Source organism: Podarcis raffonei, chromosome 15 (genome assembly GCF_027172205.1).
Source record: "Podarcis raffonei isolate rPodRaf1 chromosome 15, rPodRaf1.pri, whole genome shotgun sequence".
In the NCBI taxonomy this organism is placed as follows: domain Eukaryota; kingdom Metazoa; phylum Chordata; class Lepidosauria; order Squamata; family Lacertidae; genus Podarcis; species Podarcis raffonei.
The window spans coordinates 250,825-268,719 of record NC_070616.1 but is presented as its reverse complement, the minus strand read 5'-3'; the positions used below and the strand labels follow the sequence as shown (position 1 = coordinate 268,719).

The following is a 17,895-nucleotide window of genomic DNA, read 5'->3' as shown; positions in this document are numbered from 1 at the left end:
CAGCGACCACGGTCGCCTCGCTCATGCCCGCCCGGCCGCGCGCCCTAAGCGCCTTTGCGGCCGCCGGGCCGCCCCTTCGCGCCCGGCTCCTCCCCAGCGGAGGGAGGAGGGAACGCAAGGGCGCCTCGGAGCGCGTGCAGAGCGCCGGCCAGCGCGGGGTAGGAGAGGTGGTGGCAACCTCGCCGGGCTGCTGTGAAAGGTACATGGCAGAAAGAAGGGCAGCCCCGCGCTCCTTGGAGCAGGTGGGCAAGGGAGAAATCTTTTTTAAAAAAATTATTTAGAATCATGAGGACTAGCATCTTTCTCTTAAAGGGAAGGGATGCAGCTCAGTGGTGCATGCTTTGCATGCAGAAGGTCCCAGGTTCAGTCCCTGGCAGCCTCTCTAGGTTCCGCTAGGAAAGACTCCCTTGCCTGAAACCCTGGAGAGCAGCTGCCAACCAGTGTAGGCAATACTAAGCTAGATCGACCACCGGTCTCGCTCAGTTTTGATAGAGGCAGCTCCCACCGTTCCTATAACACAGCGATAGCCAAAGTGCTGCCCTCCAGCAAACAGTGTTCTGCCTCCACTGTCAGAGTGGAGCATCGCAAGTGAGGAGTGCTGCTCTCGCACTCGGGTCCTGCCTCCTTATGGACAGCAAGGTTGGCCGCTGTGAGAGCAGGAAGGTGGACCAGATGGGCCCCCTGAGGCCTGATCCAGCTGCAGCAGGGCCCTTCTGATGGCCTCAACCTCTGGAGGGCCACAGGGGCCCCCTCCCTACTCCAACTCAGCACCCGCAGGAGGCCCATCCCCAGCCGCTGCCCCACCCGCCCAAGAACGACAACCCTGCAGAAAAAGAATCCATCCAACCAGACTTTTATTGAACATCCCTAAGTGTCCTTTGGTAGTTGGCACATGCCATCCTCTCCATCAACAAGGGCAGAATTTATGCCAACATGCACTTTCCATGGCAAACCAAGGAGGAAGCCCCTTCATAGCCCTGCAAGTGAAGAAGATTTATTGGGGGCCACCCTTAAAATGAACGGGGGGGGCAGAAATAGGAGAAGTGGCGCAATCCATCCCACTGCATTCTTCCTAAACTTATTTCTGCAAAAAGGAAAATCTGTTTTTAAAAAAGCACCAAATCCACAACCCCAGGGAGATAATATTTCCCAAACCATCCGTTTGGGTTACAGGTAGGTAGCCGTGTTGGTCTGCCGTAGTCAAAACAAAATAAAAAAATTCCTTCCGGTATCACCTTAGAAACCGAGTAATTTTTTTATTGGTATGAGCTTTAGCACACAAAAGCTCATACCAATAACAAACTTAGTTGGTCTCTAAGGTGCTACTGGAAGGAATTTTTTTATTTCATCCGTTTGGGGGGGTGTGATGCGATTAATATTTACATCGAATTTTAGAAACAATAGCTGGCTATTGAAGTATTTCATTACGCATCATTTATTTGCCGTTGGCTTGTGGTTTTCTCAAAACTTCTCGTTTCTTCATTTGCCCTCTGCCTAAGACATTTTCGGCACATTTAAACTCCTTATATCCAAACGTACAAATTTATACTTATTTATGTTGTGGGCGCCTGTTTTTTTGTGTGTGTGTGTGGACTTTGCAAAGAGTGAAGACAATATTGTAGGATCAAGAGAGTCTGGATGGGGTAGCTGGCTGCTGGGGAGAATACAATTATGAATTTCGGCTTTTCGCTTGGTTTTCGCTGAGAGTGTTTGTAGCAACGGGATGCAACTGTGCCTTCTATATAAAACAACGGAAGTTGTTTCCAATGGCAATAATAATAATATCCCAAACGCCACAGCGTTCTTCTTTGGGTGGGCCCATCCCAGTCTCGGCAGCACCCTTTGAATCCAGCGGCAGGCCTCGCAGGGAGGGCGGTGGAGATCAGCCGCTACAAACTCTCCAACACAGAGAGAGAGAAACTCAGATCAAGAGGAGGACGGGGCCCCATCCCAGGAAGAGGGAGAGGGTTGCATCCAGACCCCTCTCTCGACCTCCATCACGCACACCCCGGGCGCCAACTTCTCCACGCAGGGCGTGTGCCTCAGTCCACCTTGATGGCCGCTTTCTTGCTCTGCCTCATCTCCCGGCCGATCTTCACCAGCGACAGCAGAATGGGGACGGCCATGGGCAGGAAGAGGGGGATGTAGATGGCGAACTTCTGGTCGTCGGGGAAGTAGAGGAGGTGGAGGAGGGATGGGTCAAAAAAGGCCCTCTCTGAGGCGTTGATGGCGGCCTTGCTGGCCTGGAAGGCAGAGTCCAGGCGCCCCTGGCTGAGCTCAGCCAGCGCCTCCTGGGCGAATGCCACAGCGTGGTACACCTAGGGTTAAAAAAAGGGCGCAGGGATCAGGCCGGGTTTGCTGGGCCAGTTTGGTGGCAGGACAGCTGCTTTGCATGCAGAAGGTTGGCATAGAGCAGCTTCCTCATTTCTATTTATTTTATTTTTAAAAAATATTATTCATTATTCATTTTTGTTCATTACATACATCTGAAATTCTTAACGTTTACTATATATTCCTCCCTCCCTCCCTCCCCTCCAAAACTTCCCCCGACTTGCGTTTCTGGTTTACTTATATTTTCACCGGCTTTGCTATCTCTCAACAGAAAAAGTTTCTATTTAAATCAGCCCTGAATTCGGAACCTTTGTCCTTCATTTGAATCTTTTAGGGGAAGGGCTGTAGATGAGTGGGAGAGTCCCTGCTTAGAATCAGAGTTGAAAGGAACCCCCAGGGGTCATCTAGACCAACCCCCTTTCAAGGCACCACGAGACTTGGTAATTGTGGTCGCAGCAATGGGCTCAGCACAGGTCCCCAAAGAGGGAGGCAAACTGGAGCGGTGCCGAAAGACCCGCCTGCGAGTTTACCTGGGAAGCCACGTCGTCCTTGATGACGATGTTGCTGATCTTGCCCAGCAGCTGAGCCAGGGAGGTCAGGGTGGTGGAGACGGTAGCCACGTTCTCCACCGTCCGAGCCCACAGCAGGCGGTCCAGCTCCCAGTCGCAGAGACCCTCGTTCCCGGGGCTTTCGAGGATGGCCCCCTCCGGCAGGGGACCCGGCAGGATCCCAAACAGCAAGCTGCAGAGAGGAAGAGGCCCAGCAAGCAGATTTAGACACCAGCAGGTTTATCTGTTGCTTCTGCAACAACAGTTTTATGCACCGCTTAGGGCAACAGATTTATAGACGGCTTAATGCCAAAACCACGCAGATTACAAAATACAGAAATCAGCAACACACAAGCACTAGAATACAAGCCCCTGTAATCAAAAGATACAATAAACAATCCCATGAAAACATTGAACTACAGGGATGTGGGCAGCTGTCGTAATAGCAAGTCGCCACACCAGAAATTCCTACGAAAGAAGAACGGCAGACGAAATTAAGGGACTATGCAGAATTGGACAAAACGACAGGAAGGATTCGAAACCTGCGGGACCAGAGATTTACAGAAGATTGGAAGAAGTATATGAATTATTTGAAGAGCGACTGTAACCAACAAATTACGCTGGTAGGACTACAAGAAGTTTTGTAAGGAGAAATATACGAAGTATTACAAAGTAGAAAAAGATAGAGATATTGGTTAGGAGTTTGAAATGCAATAGGGAAAATAAGAAATGCATACTAAGAGATTAGATTGGAAAATTTTCAGACAGGACTGATGGAAGTAAAAAAAAAAGGAGTAAGATGTAAAAGTCTGTTTAATTATTGTTGAAAATGATATGTTAAACTAATAATTTTATATATATATAAAGCAAGTCGCCACACCAGCCCATCTAGCTTAGCATTGCCTGCACTGACTGGCAGCAGTGACTCTCCAGAGTTTCAGAACGAGAGTCTATCCCAGCCCTGCCCTATGCCCCTGGGCCTTCTGCATGCAAAGCGATGCTCTGCCACTGAGCTACAGCCCTTCCCCTGAAAATAAAAGCAAGTTCCTAGTCCTCATGGTGCTGAACAAAGAGGAACCTGGGACCTTCTGCATGCAGAGCAGGTGCTCTCAGGGGGTTGGGCTAGATGACCTTTGGGGGTCCCTGCCAACTCTATGATTCTATGATCCGTAAAAACGCACCGCAGCTGCGCCAGAAACACCTCCATCACCCGCGTCATGTCAACATCCACCCTCCTCGGGAGGGAGGTCTCGTTGGCCGTCTCACGCTCCACGTTGTACACCTGGAAACGAGGGAGCCATTCATTTATTCACGTACAAAAGGACCGCCATTGCATTGAAGAAAAATCTCCAAGTGGTTTATGGCAAAAATACACATAAAAGCATACAAAAAATGTTAAAAGGCAAACATCAATCACAATGGAAGGCCTGCACAGGCCTGGTGGAATAGAAAGAGTTTTCCATAGTATTTTGATGGAAATGATCAATATTATCAAAGAAACTGGTTTGTTTTCCAAAATCAACATTGCTGGGTATTTTTGATTATACCTATGTAGATATATTGTCAAAAGAATTGGTTTTATATATGATCTTGGCAGCTAAGAGCAACTGCAGCTCAGTGGAAAACAGGCCAAAATAGGAGACTGGCCGTTTGGCACCCTCTGGAACAGGGCTAGAATGGAGAAAATGGGGCATAATTTGAGATGTTAATGAGGACTAGAACCTCCAGGTGCATTTTATACTGTTTAGTACTCCTTTGTGAAATATATACAACAGAAGCATCATGTTCAAGACAGCGCTTGTTGCAAGCCCGGCAAACCAGGAAGTGGACTTGACAATCAGATAACACTGATGTTCTTTATGGGATGGCCAAATTTATCCTCGCTTTTTTCTTTCCTGCCTCGGGCTTCGTTATTTTCACCCACATGCAACTGCGCTCATTCCGTGGGCCTGTTTTACAGTTTTGCCTTCCATCTTCTCATTTTCCTCTCTTTTTATAACTGTCCTGTCTGTTTTACATACACCATAAAATGACATTTAAAAAACTAGTTTTCCAAAAAAGAAAACAGCAGGTGCCTTAAAAGTAAAACAAAAAAACAAAAAACAGAAGGCGCCTATCGAGTCTCCAGTAGCAGAGAGTTCCATGGGGCCAACGACACTAAAGGCTCGATTGCTCATTGCTCTCAAGCAAGAAATGACTTCGCAATTTCACTGCCCGCTTCCTCACCATGATCCCGCCCCAGCGGGGGCTGTGGAAGGCGTTGGTGGGGACGGAAGCGCCATCCTTGTCCTGGATGTAGAGGGGTGAGTGCAGGCGCTCCGGCACGTAGAGCAGGAAATTGAGGACCGGGTAGAGCGAGGAGGCGCTGGAACCTGCGGGAAGGGACAGAGAGAGAGAGAGAGAGAGAGAGAGAGAGAGAGAAGGATGTTTTGGACTACAACACCCATCGTCCTGCGCTAGCTGGGGAACTGGAGTCCCACTATGGAGAGCCAATATGGGAACAATGATTGCGCTTGCCCATGCCTCTGGCATAAGTCCAGTCGTATATACCCTTGTGAACAGGTTGGCCAGTCAGGGTCTAGTTTAAAGAGCCTATCCCATCTGAGCCAGCAGCTTTCCCTTGCCTAATAATAATAATAATAATAATAATAATAATAATAATAATTTATTTGTACCCCGCCCATCTGGCTGGGTTTCCCCAGCCACTCTGGGTGGCTTCCACAGAGACCAAAAATACACTAAAATGTCACACATTAAAAACTTCCCTGAAGAGGGAATTAACATTTTTATTTCATCTGAGGAAACCGGGAGCCACTCAGGGGCATCGATTTGCACAGAATGATGGCAAGAGATCATTTGAAAAGTAGTGGTAAATGGAACTCTCAGGACACACCAACAAAGGAAGAGTGGATTTGTAAATTAAGTGAGTATATAGAATTGGCAAAATGAACTTCAGTTATCAATCAAATCAAAAGATAAGAACGGAGTGGAAGTGTTTCAAAGATTACATGTCAAAATGTTGTTCTAAAAATGACACGCTATTAGGCTTAGAACAAAAAAATGTAAGCAGTAACAAAACCAATAAAGAAAGAAGGAAAAATCAGAATGTAACAAAAATAATTTATTATAGAACGCAAGGAAAAAAGGTAGAAAGAAATTGAGTTGAGTTGCTGTGGAGGGAAGTAGGGGGTGGGTTTTATAATTAAGTGTATAATTAAGTAGCTGTTGTAATTTAGATACTATATTTTATGTGAGAGAATCATTGGGAATTTTGGTTATTATGTATATATGTTAAGTTTCAATAAAGATCTGGGGGGGGGGATGAAAAGTAGTGGTATCAACCACTAGGCAAAATAAGTGATGAGGAGAAGTCATTGGTGTTAAATGCCCCAGAAACTAAGGACTAGAATCTCATTGTTTGAGGTTATGGCATAGTGGAGGTGTTCCATTGTTTGCTGGTATGTTCAGATCTCTTTTTTTAAAATAGGTGCTGCAGTGAGTTCTAAGACCTGAAATATTCTGGGAGAAGGACGGTGGCCTCTTCCTTACGGTGTTGTCGGAAGATATTCCGGGTGTGGGCTTGGAGAGCGATGGCTTTTAAACCGTGTGCGTTTGCTATTGTTTTCTTTGATATTGTGGTATGTATTTTTGCGTAATAATAATAATAATAATAATAATAATAATAATAATAATAATTTATTATTTATACCCCGCCCATCTGGCTGGGCTTCCCCAGCCACTCTGGGCAGCTTCCAAAAGAATATTAAAATACTATAATACATCAAACATTAAAAGCTTCCCTAAACAGGGCTGCCTTCAGAAGTCTTCTAAAAGCCTGGTAGTTGTTGTTCTCTTTGACATCTGGTGAGAGGGTGTTCCACAGGGAAGGCACCACCACCGAGAAGGCCCTCTTCCTGGTTCCCTGTAACTTGGCTTCTCGCAGTGAGGGAACCGCCAGAAGGCCCTCGGAGCTGGACCCCAGTGTCCGGGTAGAATGATGGGGGTGGAGATGCTCCTTCAGATATAATGTAAACTGTCCCCCTGGATGGCCCTGGGGGTCATTCACTGCCTCCCTCAGCCTAACTCACCTCGCAGGGTTGTTGTGGGGGAATTAAACAGGGACAGAATTGTGTTGCGCCACCGTGAGCTCCTTTGAGGAAAAAGGTGGGATACAAAGGCAAATGCGTAATAATTAAGGGGCCAAAATTGGACACTGGTTCGCTTGGCCTGGCCTGTTGAGGGCAGCAAGGGCTTCTGGGATCTCTTGGGAAGAACCAATAACCAGCCACCCCCTGATGGATTTTTGGGAGCTAGCCGACCTAACCGGAAGAGTCCGCGACCAGAAGGAGGAGGAGTATCAGGAAGAGTGGATTAAATTTAATGACTATTTAGTTAAATATGTTAAGTTAAATTAACCGAAAACTGCTTGCAGATACTTAATTGGCTTAGGATTTTATTTATGTTAAGTGATGAATTAATATGTTTAATTTCATAATGTGAAGATCCAAGGATGTTAATGTTTAAGTTCAATTTTATAAGAACTGCGATTTGGAAAACAGTTAAAAGGATATGCAATGAAATTCACCCAAGGGGAAGCAAGGAATTCACTTAACCACATTAATAAGAGTAATTTTCAATAAGACTATGGTTTATGTTTGTTTGTCTTATGTGTTTGTTTGTTTATAATGTTGTGAAAACCAATAAAAAAATTTGGGGAAAAATAATAATAACCAGCCACCCCCTCCTGGTTGGGAGAAAGAGGGACTCACCCAGCCTGGCTTCCACGGGGTTAATGACGTGCGGGAGGCTGTGGGCGCTCAGGATGTAGCTGGAGGAAGCAGCGTCAAAGCGGGGCGTGACCCCCAGGGCGGCGTAGTAGAGGATCTGCAGAATTAGGGGGAAAGACGTGGCCGTGAGCCTCCCTCGCAGGGCAGGGGCGCTGCATGACTCCCGGCCAATTCGCACCCGGCACTCACCTGAGAGTCCACGGAGAACTCGGCCAGTGTACTCAGCTTCCCCAGGAGGGGGTCCACGTAGCGGTGAATGGCCCCCTCAATCTCCCAGTGGACACTGAGAGCTCTCGGGTCGGGGTTCAGCAGACTGAAGGTCACCTCGTATCCTGCAGCAGAGCGGAGGGGGAATATATTGACTTACTCATAGAATCAGCTGGAAGGGACCGCAAGGGCCATCTAATCCAACCCCCCCTGCAATCCGAGAATCTTTTGCTCAGCGTGGGACTCGAACCCACAACCCCAAGATTAAGAGCCTCACACTCTACGGACAGAGCTACTTGTTTCGTAAAATTTATATACCTCTTGATTGTTTAAAAAGAACCCACAAGGGGCTTTACAAAAACAAGGAAATGATATAAATATCCACTGGGAGAATTCACCAAGAATAAATGCTACTAAAGAAACGATGGTTTGCTGCCCAAAATTAACATCGCTGAATGTTTCTGACGATCAAAAGCATTGATCTTGGCAGTTCGAATAGCCATTGCGGCTGAATGGAAAACTGTCCGAAATCTGACACTGGACACTCGCTCCGAACGGAGTCACAGTGCGGAAAATTAGGCAACGCTGGAGACTTCAGCAGGAACTAGAACTTCCAGGCACTTTTAACATGATTTGGTATTCTTTGTTATGTGCCCACCCAACCTCTTTAATCCGAAGAATTGGTACTCTTACCGCAATATGTCTCCGAGTACCACCCATCGCAATGTGTTGCCGCAGCCACTCTGGGTGCCTCCCAACAAATTAAAATGTACAGGTGCCACATAAAACCCCATTCACATTCGTAAGGACTCAGTTGTTTAGCATGGCGGCACCTGGACTTCGGAACTCCCTGCCAATTGATATGAAGCAGGCGCCTTCGCCATCAACATTTCAGTACCTGCTAAAAGCTTTCCTGTTTGGACAAGCCAGTCCAGGTGCTTAGAAAGTTAAGGTGAATTTTAATTTGTTTCAATCCACTGTTGTTTCAACTTTTTGTACTCTTTAAATTACTGCCGTAAATTGTGATGATTTTATGGTTTTCTCTTTTTTTTGCAAACCGCTTTGAGGTTTCTTCTACAATCAAGTGGTGTTTAATGAAATAAATCAAGTAAATACACAGCAGAACCATCTTTTCCAAGGCAACCTCAGCCCAAACTTAGCAAATCTGGAAACAGATTTCATAAACCAGATCAATGCGATATTCTTCGCTGGCACCTGCAACTGTGCTCATTCTGTGTGTTAATTTACAGCTCTGTTTTTCATCTTTCAATTTTCATCTGTTGTCCTAACTGTTCTCTCTGATTCATATACATTACAAAACGAAATAAACAAAATTTTATGAAAAAATGGCAATAATTTAAGACTTTCGTAAATAGCAATGGACTAAAAACAGACGAAGACTTGAATCGGTTTTCTAAACGTTCTTGCCCAAAGAAGAATGTTTTCAGCAGGTGCTGAAAAGAGTGCAGCAAAGGCGCCTCCTTCATCTCAAGAGGCAGGGAGTTCCAAAGTGCAGGTGCTGCCACACTAAAACATCAAATTCTTGCAAATGCAGAACAGCTGAAAGAATGCCAGTTCCGCCGATCGAAGCGGGTTGAGTGGGCATAGATGGGGCAGGATCCTCTCAACAGGCCAGGGTGCTTGGCTCAGAGGCAAAAGAGGGGGGAGAGTTCTTCCTGGCAGGCAGAAATCCCACAGGTGCAACCCCAGCAGGTAAGGGAGATTTGTTGGGTTTCTGTTGTGCCACTGTGCAGTGCTTGAAGTCACAAGACTGTTTAGATTCCAGACTGCTGGAAGTCTCACGGGAGATGGGAGACGGATGTTGATATTACTGATTTCCTGTTTCTTTGTACCAGTTGCCTCTCTGCTTTCACAGAGAGAGGATGTCTATTTCTTTTCTGTCTGCGTAGTTAGAAATAAAACTCTTAGCAATGTAGCTCATGTTTCTTTTACTTCTGCTGCTACTTGTATACTCTGCGTAATGGGAACGGGCCTGGAGCCTCATCAAAGCTCAGGTCGTTAATCACCATCGGAGGAGATCTGAAGACTCGACCGGAGGAGGAGCTCGGTCAAACGGAGATTCCGACAAGACTCTCCGGCTGGGAAAAGCGAAGGTTCTCTGCCCGCCAATCCCTACCCAGACTGGATTTGAAAGGGCGCTTCCACTCTGCGCCCGGCTGGCCGAGGGGAACGCGGTCAGAGAGGGCCTCTGCGATGGAATCCAGGCTGAAGGACATGGCACGGGCGACTTCTCCGACCTGGGCATCCACAGCTGCCAGGACGTCTCCCGAGCCCCGAGGGGCCCGCACCACTGCGCTGCGCCGCTTGCCGATGTAGACGGGGACCTCCTGCAGAGGAAGAAAGAGGGCAGTGAGTTAGTTCCGCACAGCGGCCCTGCGAAGTGGGACAAATCACATGATTTTGCTAGAACAACATATAAAGCATGGAGAGCCAAGCCAAAATGGTGTTAGCCGCTCTGAGCCCGGCTTTGGCCGGGGAGGGCGGGATATAAATAAGATTTATTATTATTATTTGCTGCATAATTTAAATGCCCCCTTTCCATAAAGGGGACTTTCCCACCCGCCGGAGGGTGGGGAGTAGCAGAGAGCGCTGGAGAGGGGCAGTCTACCTGTGGCAGGAGAACAGAGTTTCTCGGGATCACGTAGATGGTGAGGGAGCCCACAGCCGCCTCTTGCGCTGGAAGGAGCCCCTTGCCCGCCTCTGGAACGAGAAGAGGGGTGAGGCTGTGGGGTTCCCCCCATCCTGATATGCAGAGGGAATGCCCCTCCCCAAAAGCCCACCTACTCACCAGGACCTCCCTTTCCCCTTTGGAACTCCCTTCCACTGCGTATCAGACAGGCACCTTCTCTATGGTCTCGCTAAAGAAACTCCTCTGTCACATGTCAGTGCAGGCCCTTTCTCCCTTTGGGTCTCATGGGGCAGGGAGAAGTGGCCAGAGGGGGTAATGGTGCCCGCAGCAGTCACCCCAAAACCCTCTGTCCGCATCCTGATCCTGAAGGGGCATCTCCACCTCCATCGTTCTACCCGGACACTGAGGTCCAGCTCCGAGGGCCTTCTGGCTGTTCCCTCATTGCGAGAGGCCAAGTTACAGGGAACCAGGCAGAGGGCCTTCTCGGTAGTGGCGCCCGCCCTGTGGAACGCCCTCCCACCAGATGTCAAAGAGAACAACAACTATCTGACTTTTAGAAGACATCTGAAGGCAGCCCTGTTTAGGGAAGCTTTTAATGTTTAATAGGTTATTGTATTTTAATATTCCATTGGAAGCCGCCCAAAGTGGCTGGAGAAACCCAGCCAGATGGGCAGGGGATAAATAAATTATTATTATTATTATTATTATTATTATTATTATTATTATTATTATTATTATCCTAGCTGAAATCTAGGGGTTCTTGAACTTTTTCCTGCGTCCCATAAACTCCCCCCCAGAGCCTACCACCCAACTTTATGAAAAAATCATTATTCAGAATAGCAGTTTGCACAGCCCACTAAGGAAGAATAGCACAGTAAAGTTCAAAATGGGAGCAAAGAATTGCACGTTTAGTCAAAAGCCATTTAGCTTAATTAACTCAATACAATTGATGAAGTTGCTCCAGCGATACTGGCTCTTCAGAATCTGACAGTCATTGACACTTCCAGCACCCCCCTGCTGCCCCCTTGCCTCTAAGTGCCCCCCAGGCAATCCCACCTGCCCCCCAGGAGACCCACCGCCCACTTGGGGAACCTGTGGTCCACCCTTTACCTGGCTCCGAGGCCCGGGACAGAGTCTTCTCCTCCTGAGAAGTGGCTCGGCGGTAGGAGACCTCATAGCGGGACGTGACGCTGGTCTTGGCTGGAGGAAGGAGACGCAGGATGAGGCCTTCTGCTCTGCGGGTGACGGGCCTCAGCCAACCCCTGGGCTGCTTCCGAAACCCAAACGTAACTGGGTCCCCAGCACCCCCCCCTCCTTCGGGGATAACAGGGTCCAGTTAGCGGCAGAAAGCCTTTCGGGTTGCAGAGTGAGCAGCTTTAAAGCCGTCAGTTCTCGCTTAGACAAGGAACTTCATCCGTTGAAATCAGGCAGATAAGAAAATAACTGAAGTTTTTTATTGTAGGAAATATAGAACTTGGATAGCAACGTTTATAGTTCTAGTCCAGGGGTAGGCAAACTAAGGCCCGGGGGCCGGATCCGGCCCAATCGCCTTCTAAATCTGGCCTGTGGACGGTCCGGGAATCAGTGTGTTTTTACATGAGTAGAATGTGCCCTTTTATTTAAAACGCATCTCTGGGTTATTTGTGGACCCTGCCTGGTGTTTTTACACGAGTAGCATGTGCCCTTTTATTTAAAATGCATCTCTGGGTTATTTGTGGGGCATAGGAATTTGTTCTTTCCCCCAAAAAAAATATAGTCTGGCCTCCTACAAGGTGTGAGGGACAGTGGACCAGCCCCCTGCTGAAAAAGTTTGCTGACGCCTGTATAGTCTAACTAACCAAACCAGAGAAGATGGAGACAGCCCATGCTGGCTCCTTCGTTCTCTCAGAAGAGGTGAAAGAGGAACTCTCAGGACTGAGAGAGAAGTGTGGGGAGGGGGGAGGAGGCAGGATTTTTAAGCAGAGGTCGGGTGGCTACCTGCCCCACGCACAGTGGATCATCACCTGCAGAGCCAGACCCGGAAGCAACATCAAGCAACTCACGGTTCAAGGGGATCTCGGCCTCCTGCGGTTTCCTAAAGGGCAGTTTCCGCTCCAGATCTCCTGGAAGGGTCCCCTTGGCAAACACCACCGAGACGGGGACCGTCAGCTGGAACTGAATCCGAAAAGCGCAACGTCAGCAGGCGCTTGCAACCAGCCCGCAAAGAGGACCTCCCCACCAGATTTGTAGTGATGCTGTTTGGGGCTGATCAAATCCAGGTCAAAGTTCCTAGTCCAGAAGATTTCGTGGGATGGCCAGGTTAATAATAATAATGATAATAATAATAATAATTTATTATTTATACCCCACCCATCTGGTTGGGTTTCCCCAGCCACTCTGGGCGGCTTCCAACCAAATATTAAAAACAATACAGCATCAGACATTAAAAACTTCCCTAAAGAGGGCCGCCTTCAGTTGTCTTTTAAAAGTAAAATAGTTGTTTATTGCCTTGATATCTGCTGGGAGGGTGTTCCACAGGGCAGGTGCCACCACCGAGAAGGCCCTTGTAACCTCACTTCTTGCAGTGAGAGAACCACCAGAAGGCCCTCGGCGCTGGACCTCAGTGTCCGGGCTGGATTATGAGGGTGGAGACGCTCCTTCAGGTATACAGGACTGAGGCCGTTTAGGGCTTTAAATGTCAGCACCTAGCAAAAGGCAGACCCCTATCTTGCTAGGATTTCCTGAGACAGCAAGCAGCACATGTGAGGAGTCTGGAGGCAACAGTGTGATGCAGCGGCCAAAAAGGCTAATACTATTCTGGGCTGCATCAAGAGAAGTCTAGTGCCAGATGAAGGGAAGTCTTAGTCTCGCTCTATTCTGCCTTGGTCAGACCCCACCTGTTCAGCGGAAAGGTTTTTAAAGAGAGGCCATCTGCCAGGGATTCTTTAGCTGAGATTCCTGCATTGAAGGGGGCTGGACTAGATGACCTGTGGGGAACCCTACAGTTCTATGATTCTACGAGGGGTCTGTTTCCGGCTCTGCAGGGACCCTTGGAGCACAGCGCTGAGAGGGGAAGAGGCAGGGTGTGTCCTCACCAGAAGGGTGTCCAGCTCAGCGATCTCCGAGTAAGGCAGCGCAGCGCGGTAGGTCTCTGTCGTCTTCCACCAGAGCGGAAGCCCCACCACGATGGCAATGCCGGCAAAGGAGAGAGCAGCATATTTCCCTCGCGCCTTCTCTGGGGAGACACGGGAGGGAAGGGAGTCTCTGGTTTGTAAAGGGCACATTCGGCCTGCAAAGATCTCCTTGGTTCAGTTCCCAATGGCAGAGGAACCTTTGGAACTCCTTGCCTAGTGATATTGAGCCGGCACCTTCCCTGTACTCTTTTCGGCCAAATACATTCCTGTTTAGAGAAGCCTGTGCAGAGGCTTAGAAAGCTGGTGTGAATTTTAACCCGGTTTGGTATTTTAACTTTCCACACGTTTTTAATTAATGTTGTGAATTTTTCCTTGATGATTTTATTGTTTCCTCTTTTTGTAAACTGCTCTGAGGTTTCTTCTATACTCAGGTGGTGTATAAATTTTATGAATTTTATAAAAATAAAACAAATAGCGTCCAAATCCTGCAAAGGCATGCACAGCTCACGCAAAGACAGCCTTTGACATTCCGGTTCCAGATTCCAGTCCGTCTTACTGTGGAGTTTGGGTATTTGATTCGGCTCCTTTTGCAGCCCGCTGCCACTAGGTCCTGCGGCGGTGGGTTCCCTCCCGCGCCTGCCCCTCCCACTGAATCTACCTCCCATTCACTCAAGCGGGATAGAAAATACATTTTCCTACAAACCAGGCGATCCTTACAGGATTTACAGGCGAGTAAATCCCATTGAACACAAGGCGGCTTGCTAAATTCGGATCGAATCTGGAGTGACTCCGGTGCCCGGACACCTGGGTCCCTGTGCCCCTACCGACATGGGTCTCAGACTCCTGGGTCCCCTCCCGGACGCCTGGGTCCCCTCCCCTGCCGACATGGGTCTCGGACGCCTGGGTCCCCTCCCGGACACCTGGGTCCCCTCCCCTGCCGACATGGGTCTCGGACGCCTGGGTCCCCTCCCGGACACCTGGGTCCCCTCCCCTTTCGACATGGGTCTCGGACGCCTGGGTCCCCTCCCGGACACCTGGGTCCCCTCCCCTGCCGACATGGGTCTCGGACACCTGGGTCCCCTCCCCTCCCCTCCCCTCCCCAACCTCGCACCTGCCGCATCAATGGCTGCAACGGCGCTCGCTTCGGCCGCCATCCTCGCTCCCGGAAGCCGCTGCCGGGCTGGCGTAGCCCTGGGGCGGAGCTCAAGGCCCCCAGGAGCGATTAACCCAATCAGACGCGCGGTAGAGATGAGCCGCAGGGAAAACATCCAATCAGAGCTCTCCGAAGGCGCTCCCCGGCTGAAGGACCGCTCGCCCGACCCTAGATAAGGGCAAGCCGCGGTCTACCCAATGAGTCGAAGCCGAAGGCGGGTCAGCCAATCGTACGCCGCCGACTAACGGAGCGACAGCTAGACTGGCCAGTGGAGAAAGGAAATAGCCAAGTAAGGCCCGCCCTTCAGTACGTAAAGCGGAAGGGAATAAAAACATACAAGAAAGGAGAAACGCTTTTTTTAACCCTCTCCTCTCCTTCGAGGCAAATTGCTTCTGTTAACGTTGACCAGAAAGTTCAACATGGTTTTAGAAGTTAACATGTGTTTTATTTCTTTTTGGTTACTGCTGATTTTCACCATCTGTGAAATGTTTTTTTTAAGACCTGCTTTTACAACTTTAATGGCTCTGCCTTAGAATCACAGAACCGTGGAGTGGGAAGGGACCCGCAAGGGTCATCTAGTCCAGCCCCCTTGCAGAGACCTCGGGTGCATCTCCTCAGCGTGGGAATCAAACCCATGGAACCCATTGCACTGTCCTTTTCCCACAGAGCTAATGGGGCAGCTCCAAGAGGGGGCTCCAGCTCTTCCCTCCATACAAACCCCACCTGCCCACATCCCTGGAGGCTAATAGCACTAACAGGCTCAGTGGGGAATCTGCGCATTGACTCTCCTCTCAGAATGGTCCCCAAGCCCTTCCCAGGAGGCCTCTGTGGATCCTTCCTGTGGTGCTGAGCGAGGTTTTAAGGTCTTAGATGTGCAATAAATGTTCATAAATGTACCAAGCAAACATGTACATAAATATATAAACCACATGTCTGAAAACCCCACAGAAAAAGTCCTGAACAAATTGACCTCAGTTACTTCTTTGCAAGGTCAAAGTGGGAAACCTCCCCATTGTCTCTTTCCTCACAAATCCTGTCTTAAGGGCACATTTAAGAGAGGAATAGGGTGTGAGCCTGTGACCTGGCTCAGGAACTAAGTACTTATCATTACAAAAGACTGGCCAGGCTCCCCAGGCAATCCAATCAAGTGACCATTAAACAGGTAACCTGTCAGACGAGATAAACAAATCACTCAGATTTCTGCTGTAGACCACCCTTTCTGTGATGTAGGTACGATGTATGGAGGGGTGGTCTGGGGCTCCAGGGCAGGGAATTTAAAATGTCCATATAAGGCCTTGCGCGCCATTGTTCTGGGTTCCTCCTCCCTCCTGCATGTGGTGTGTGAGGATCCTGTTGCAACAGATCAATAAAGATCAGGCTTACTAGCTGCTTTGCTTCTCAATATTCTCTGGTTGGCCTCTGTTATTTTCTCCTACCAATAGGGAACTACGTAAGGACTCTATATGGGCTCTTGGATACCCCTAAGGGGAAAAGGGCAGATTTTGTTTACAACAGTGCCATGATTTCTAGCTGCCTGCCCGGCTGCATACATACCACATTTCGACAGAAGCAGGCAATGTCACAGGGCCCCCTGACTGGGATTTGCAAGTCCTGGCAATTGCAGGATATTTACCACTCCCATTTCTAGGCAAAGATCCCTCAGTCCTGCTCTGGTTACAGCTTCCAGGGCTGAGAACCTCAAGCCCGGGCCCGAAATGCGGCCCTCTGCCCCTTCTCCACCTGGCCCCTGGTCCTCTCTGCTGGCCAGAGCCATCCTTGGGCCATAGATCTCATGGGCTCTGCTCCCCAACCTCCTCAAACCCCTTTGCATTTAAAAGAAAGTGCAGCACAGAGTTAAACTATGGAACTCCCTGCCACTGGAGGCAGTGGTGGCCACCAACCTGGATGGCTTTAAAAATAGTTTAGACGTATTCATGGAGGAGGAGAGGGCTATGAATGGCTCCTAGCCTTGATGGCTCCACAGTAAGAGGAAGAAATGCTTCTGGATCCCAGGTGCTGGATACTGTGGGAGCGCAGAGGACTCTTGTGCTTGAATCCTGCTTGCGGGTTTCCCAGAAGAGACATCTATTTGGGCACAGTGAGGACGGGATGCTGGACTCATTGGACCCCTGGCCAAATCTAGCAGGCTCTTCTCATCTTCTTAGGAAGTGTGATCAATGCCTCTTGCATGTGTGTGTGAAAACCGCTGACTTTTGTGTAGCCAGAATGAAGAAGTCCCAGTTCTTGGCCCACTCCTTTCTCCCTCTGGCCACACCCACTTTTGACTGGCTCCTCCCATCATTGTCATGTGGCCCCCAGGTGGTCGTCCCACGATGTGATGTGGCCCTTGAGCGGCCTCCAGCCATAATGATTTGAGTCTCCAACTCAATCTTTTGCAGCTTAAAGCACATCCTTCCCCTCAAATAATTCTGGGTAATGTAGTTTGTAAAGGACCGGCATCCCCAAACTCAGCCCTCCAGCTGTTTTCTTACTACCATCACCCCTGACCACTGGTCCTGTTAGCTAGGGATCATGGGAGTTGTAGTCCCAAAACAGCGGGAAGGCCAAGTTTGGGGATGCCTGGTAACGGGCTTGCTTGGTAACTCTGTGAGAGGGAGTTAAACTACAACACCCAGAATCCTTTGAGGGAAAGTACGAGTTTCAAATGTGCTTTCAAGGCATAGGGGTATGAACAGGCCAAATAGCAGTTACCAATAATTTTATTCCTTTTACAAACTGCTTGGCGAGTTTATTTTACAATCAAGCGGTGTATAGATTTAAGGAAACAAACAAATTCATTTTTCCTTCCAGTAGCACCTTAAAGACCAACTAAGTTAGTTCTTGGTATGAGCTTTCGTGTGCATGCACACTTCTTCAGATACACTGAAACAGAAGTTGCCAGATCCCTCTATATAGTGAGAAGGTGGGGAGGGGTATTACTCAGAAGGGTGGTGGGAATGGGTGATTGGCAGATAGCTGTGATGAGCCTGTTGACGACTCTTAACGACTGCAATAGGTCTTGCAGGAAAAAGCAAGGGGTGAGAAGGTGAAAAATGGCTTTGTCATGTATAATGAGATAAGAATCCAATGTCTTTGTTCAGACCAG

General features: G+C 48.8%; 1 protein-coding gene across 2 annotated transcripts; it reads right to left on the bottom strand.

Moving 5' to 3' along the window:
• Positions 1 to 837: 837 nt before the first annotated feature.
• On the bottom strand, positions 838 to 14,859 carry PIGS (phosphatidylinositol glycan anchor biosynthesis class S). 2 transcript variants are annotated; one of them, XM_053366353.1, is made up of 12 exons: positions 14,748 to 14,859; positions 13,598 to 13,737; positions 12,566 to 12,677; positions 11,634 to 11,723; positions 10,503 to 10,594; positions 10,011 to 10,221; positions 7,856 to 7,998; positions 7,649 to 7,763; positions 5,106 to 5,251; positions 4,061 to 4,161; positions 2,862 to 3,072; positions 838 to 2,318 (listed from the first exon to the last, which is right to left on the bottom strand). In XM_053366353.1, exons 1-12 carry the CDS (start codon positions 14,788 to 14,790, stop codon positions 2,043 to 2,045), a joined length of 1,680 nt encoding a protein of 559 aa, XP_053222328.1. In that variant the 5' UTR covers positions 14,791 to 14,859; the 3' UTR covers positions 838 to 2,042. The 2 variants fall into 2 exon arrangements, with proteins under 2 accessions (XP_053222328.1, XP_053222329.1); XM_053366354.1 differs by having other exon boundaries at positions 13,598 to 13,732; positions 14,748 to 14,832.
• Positions 14,860 to 17,895: the final 3,036 nt, after the last annotated feature.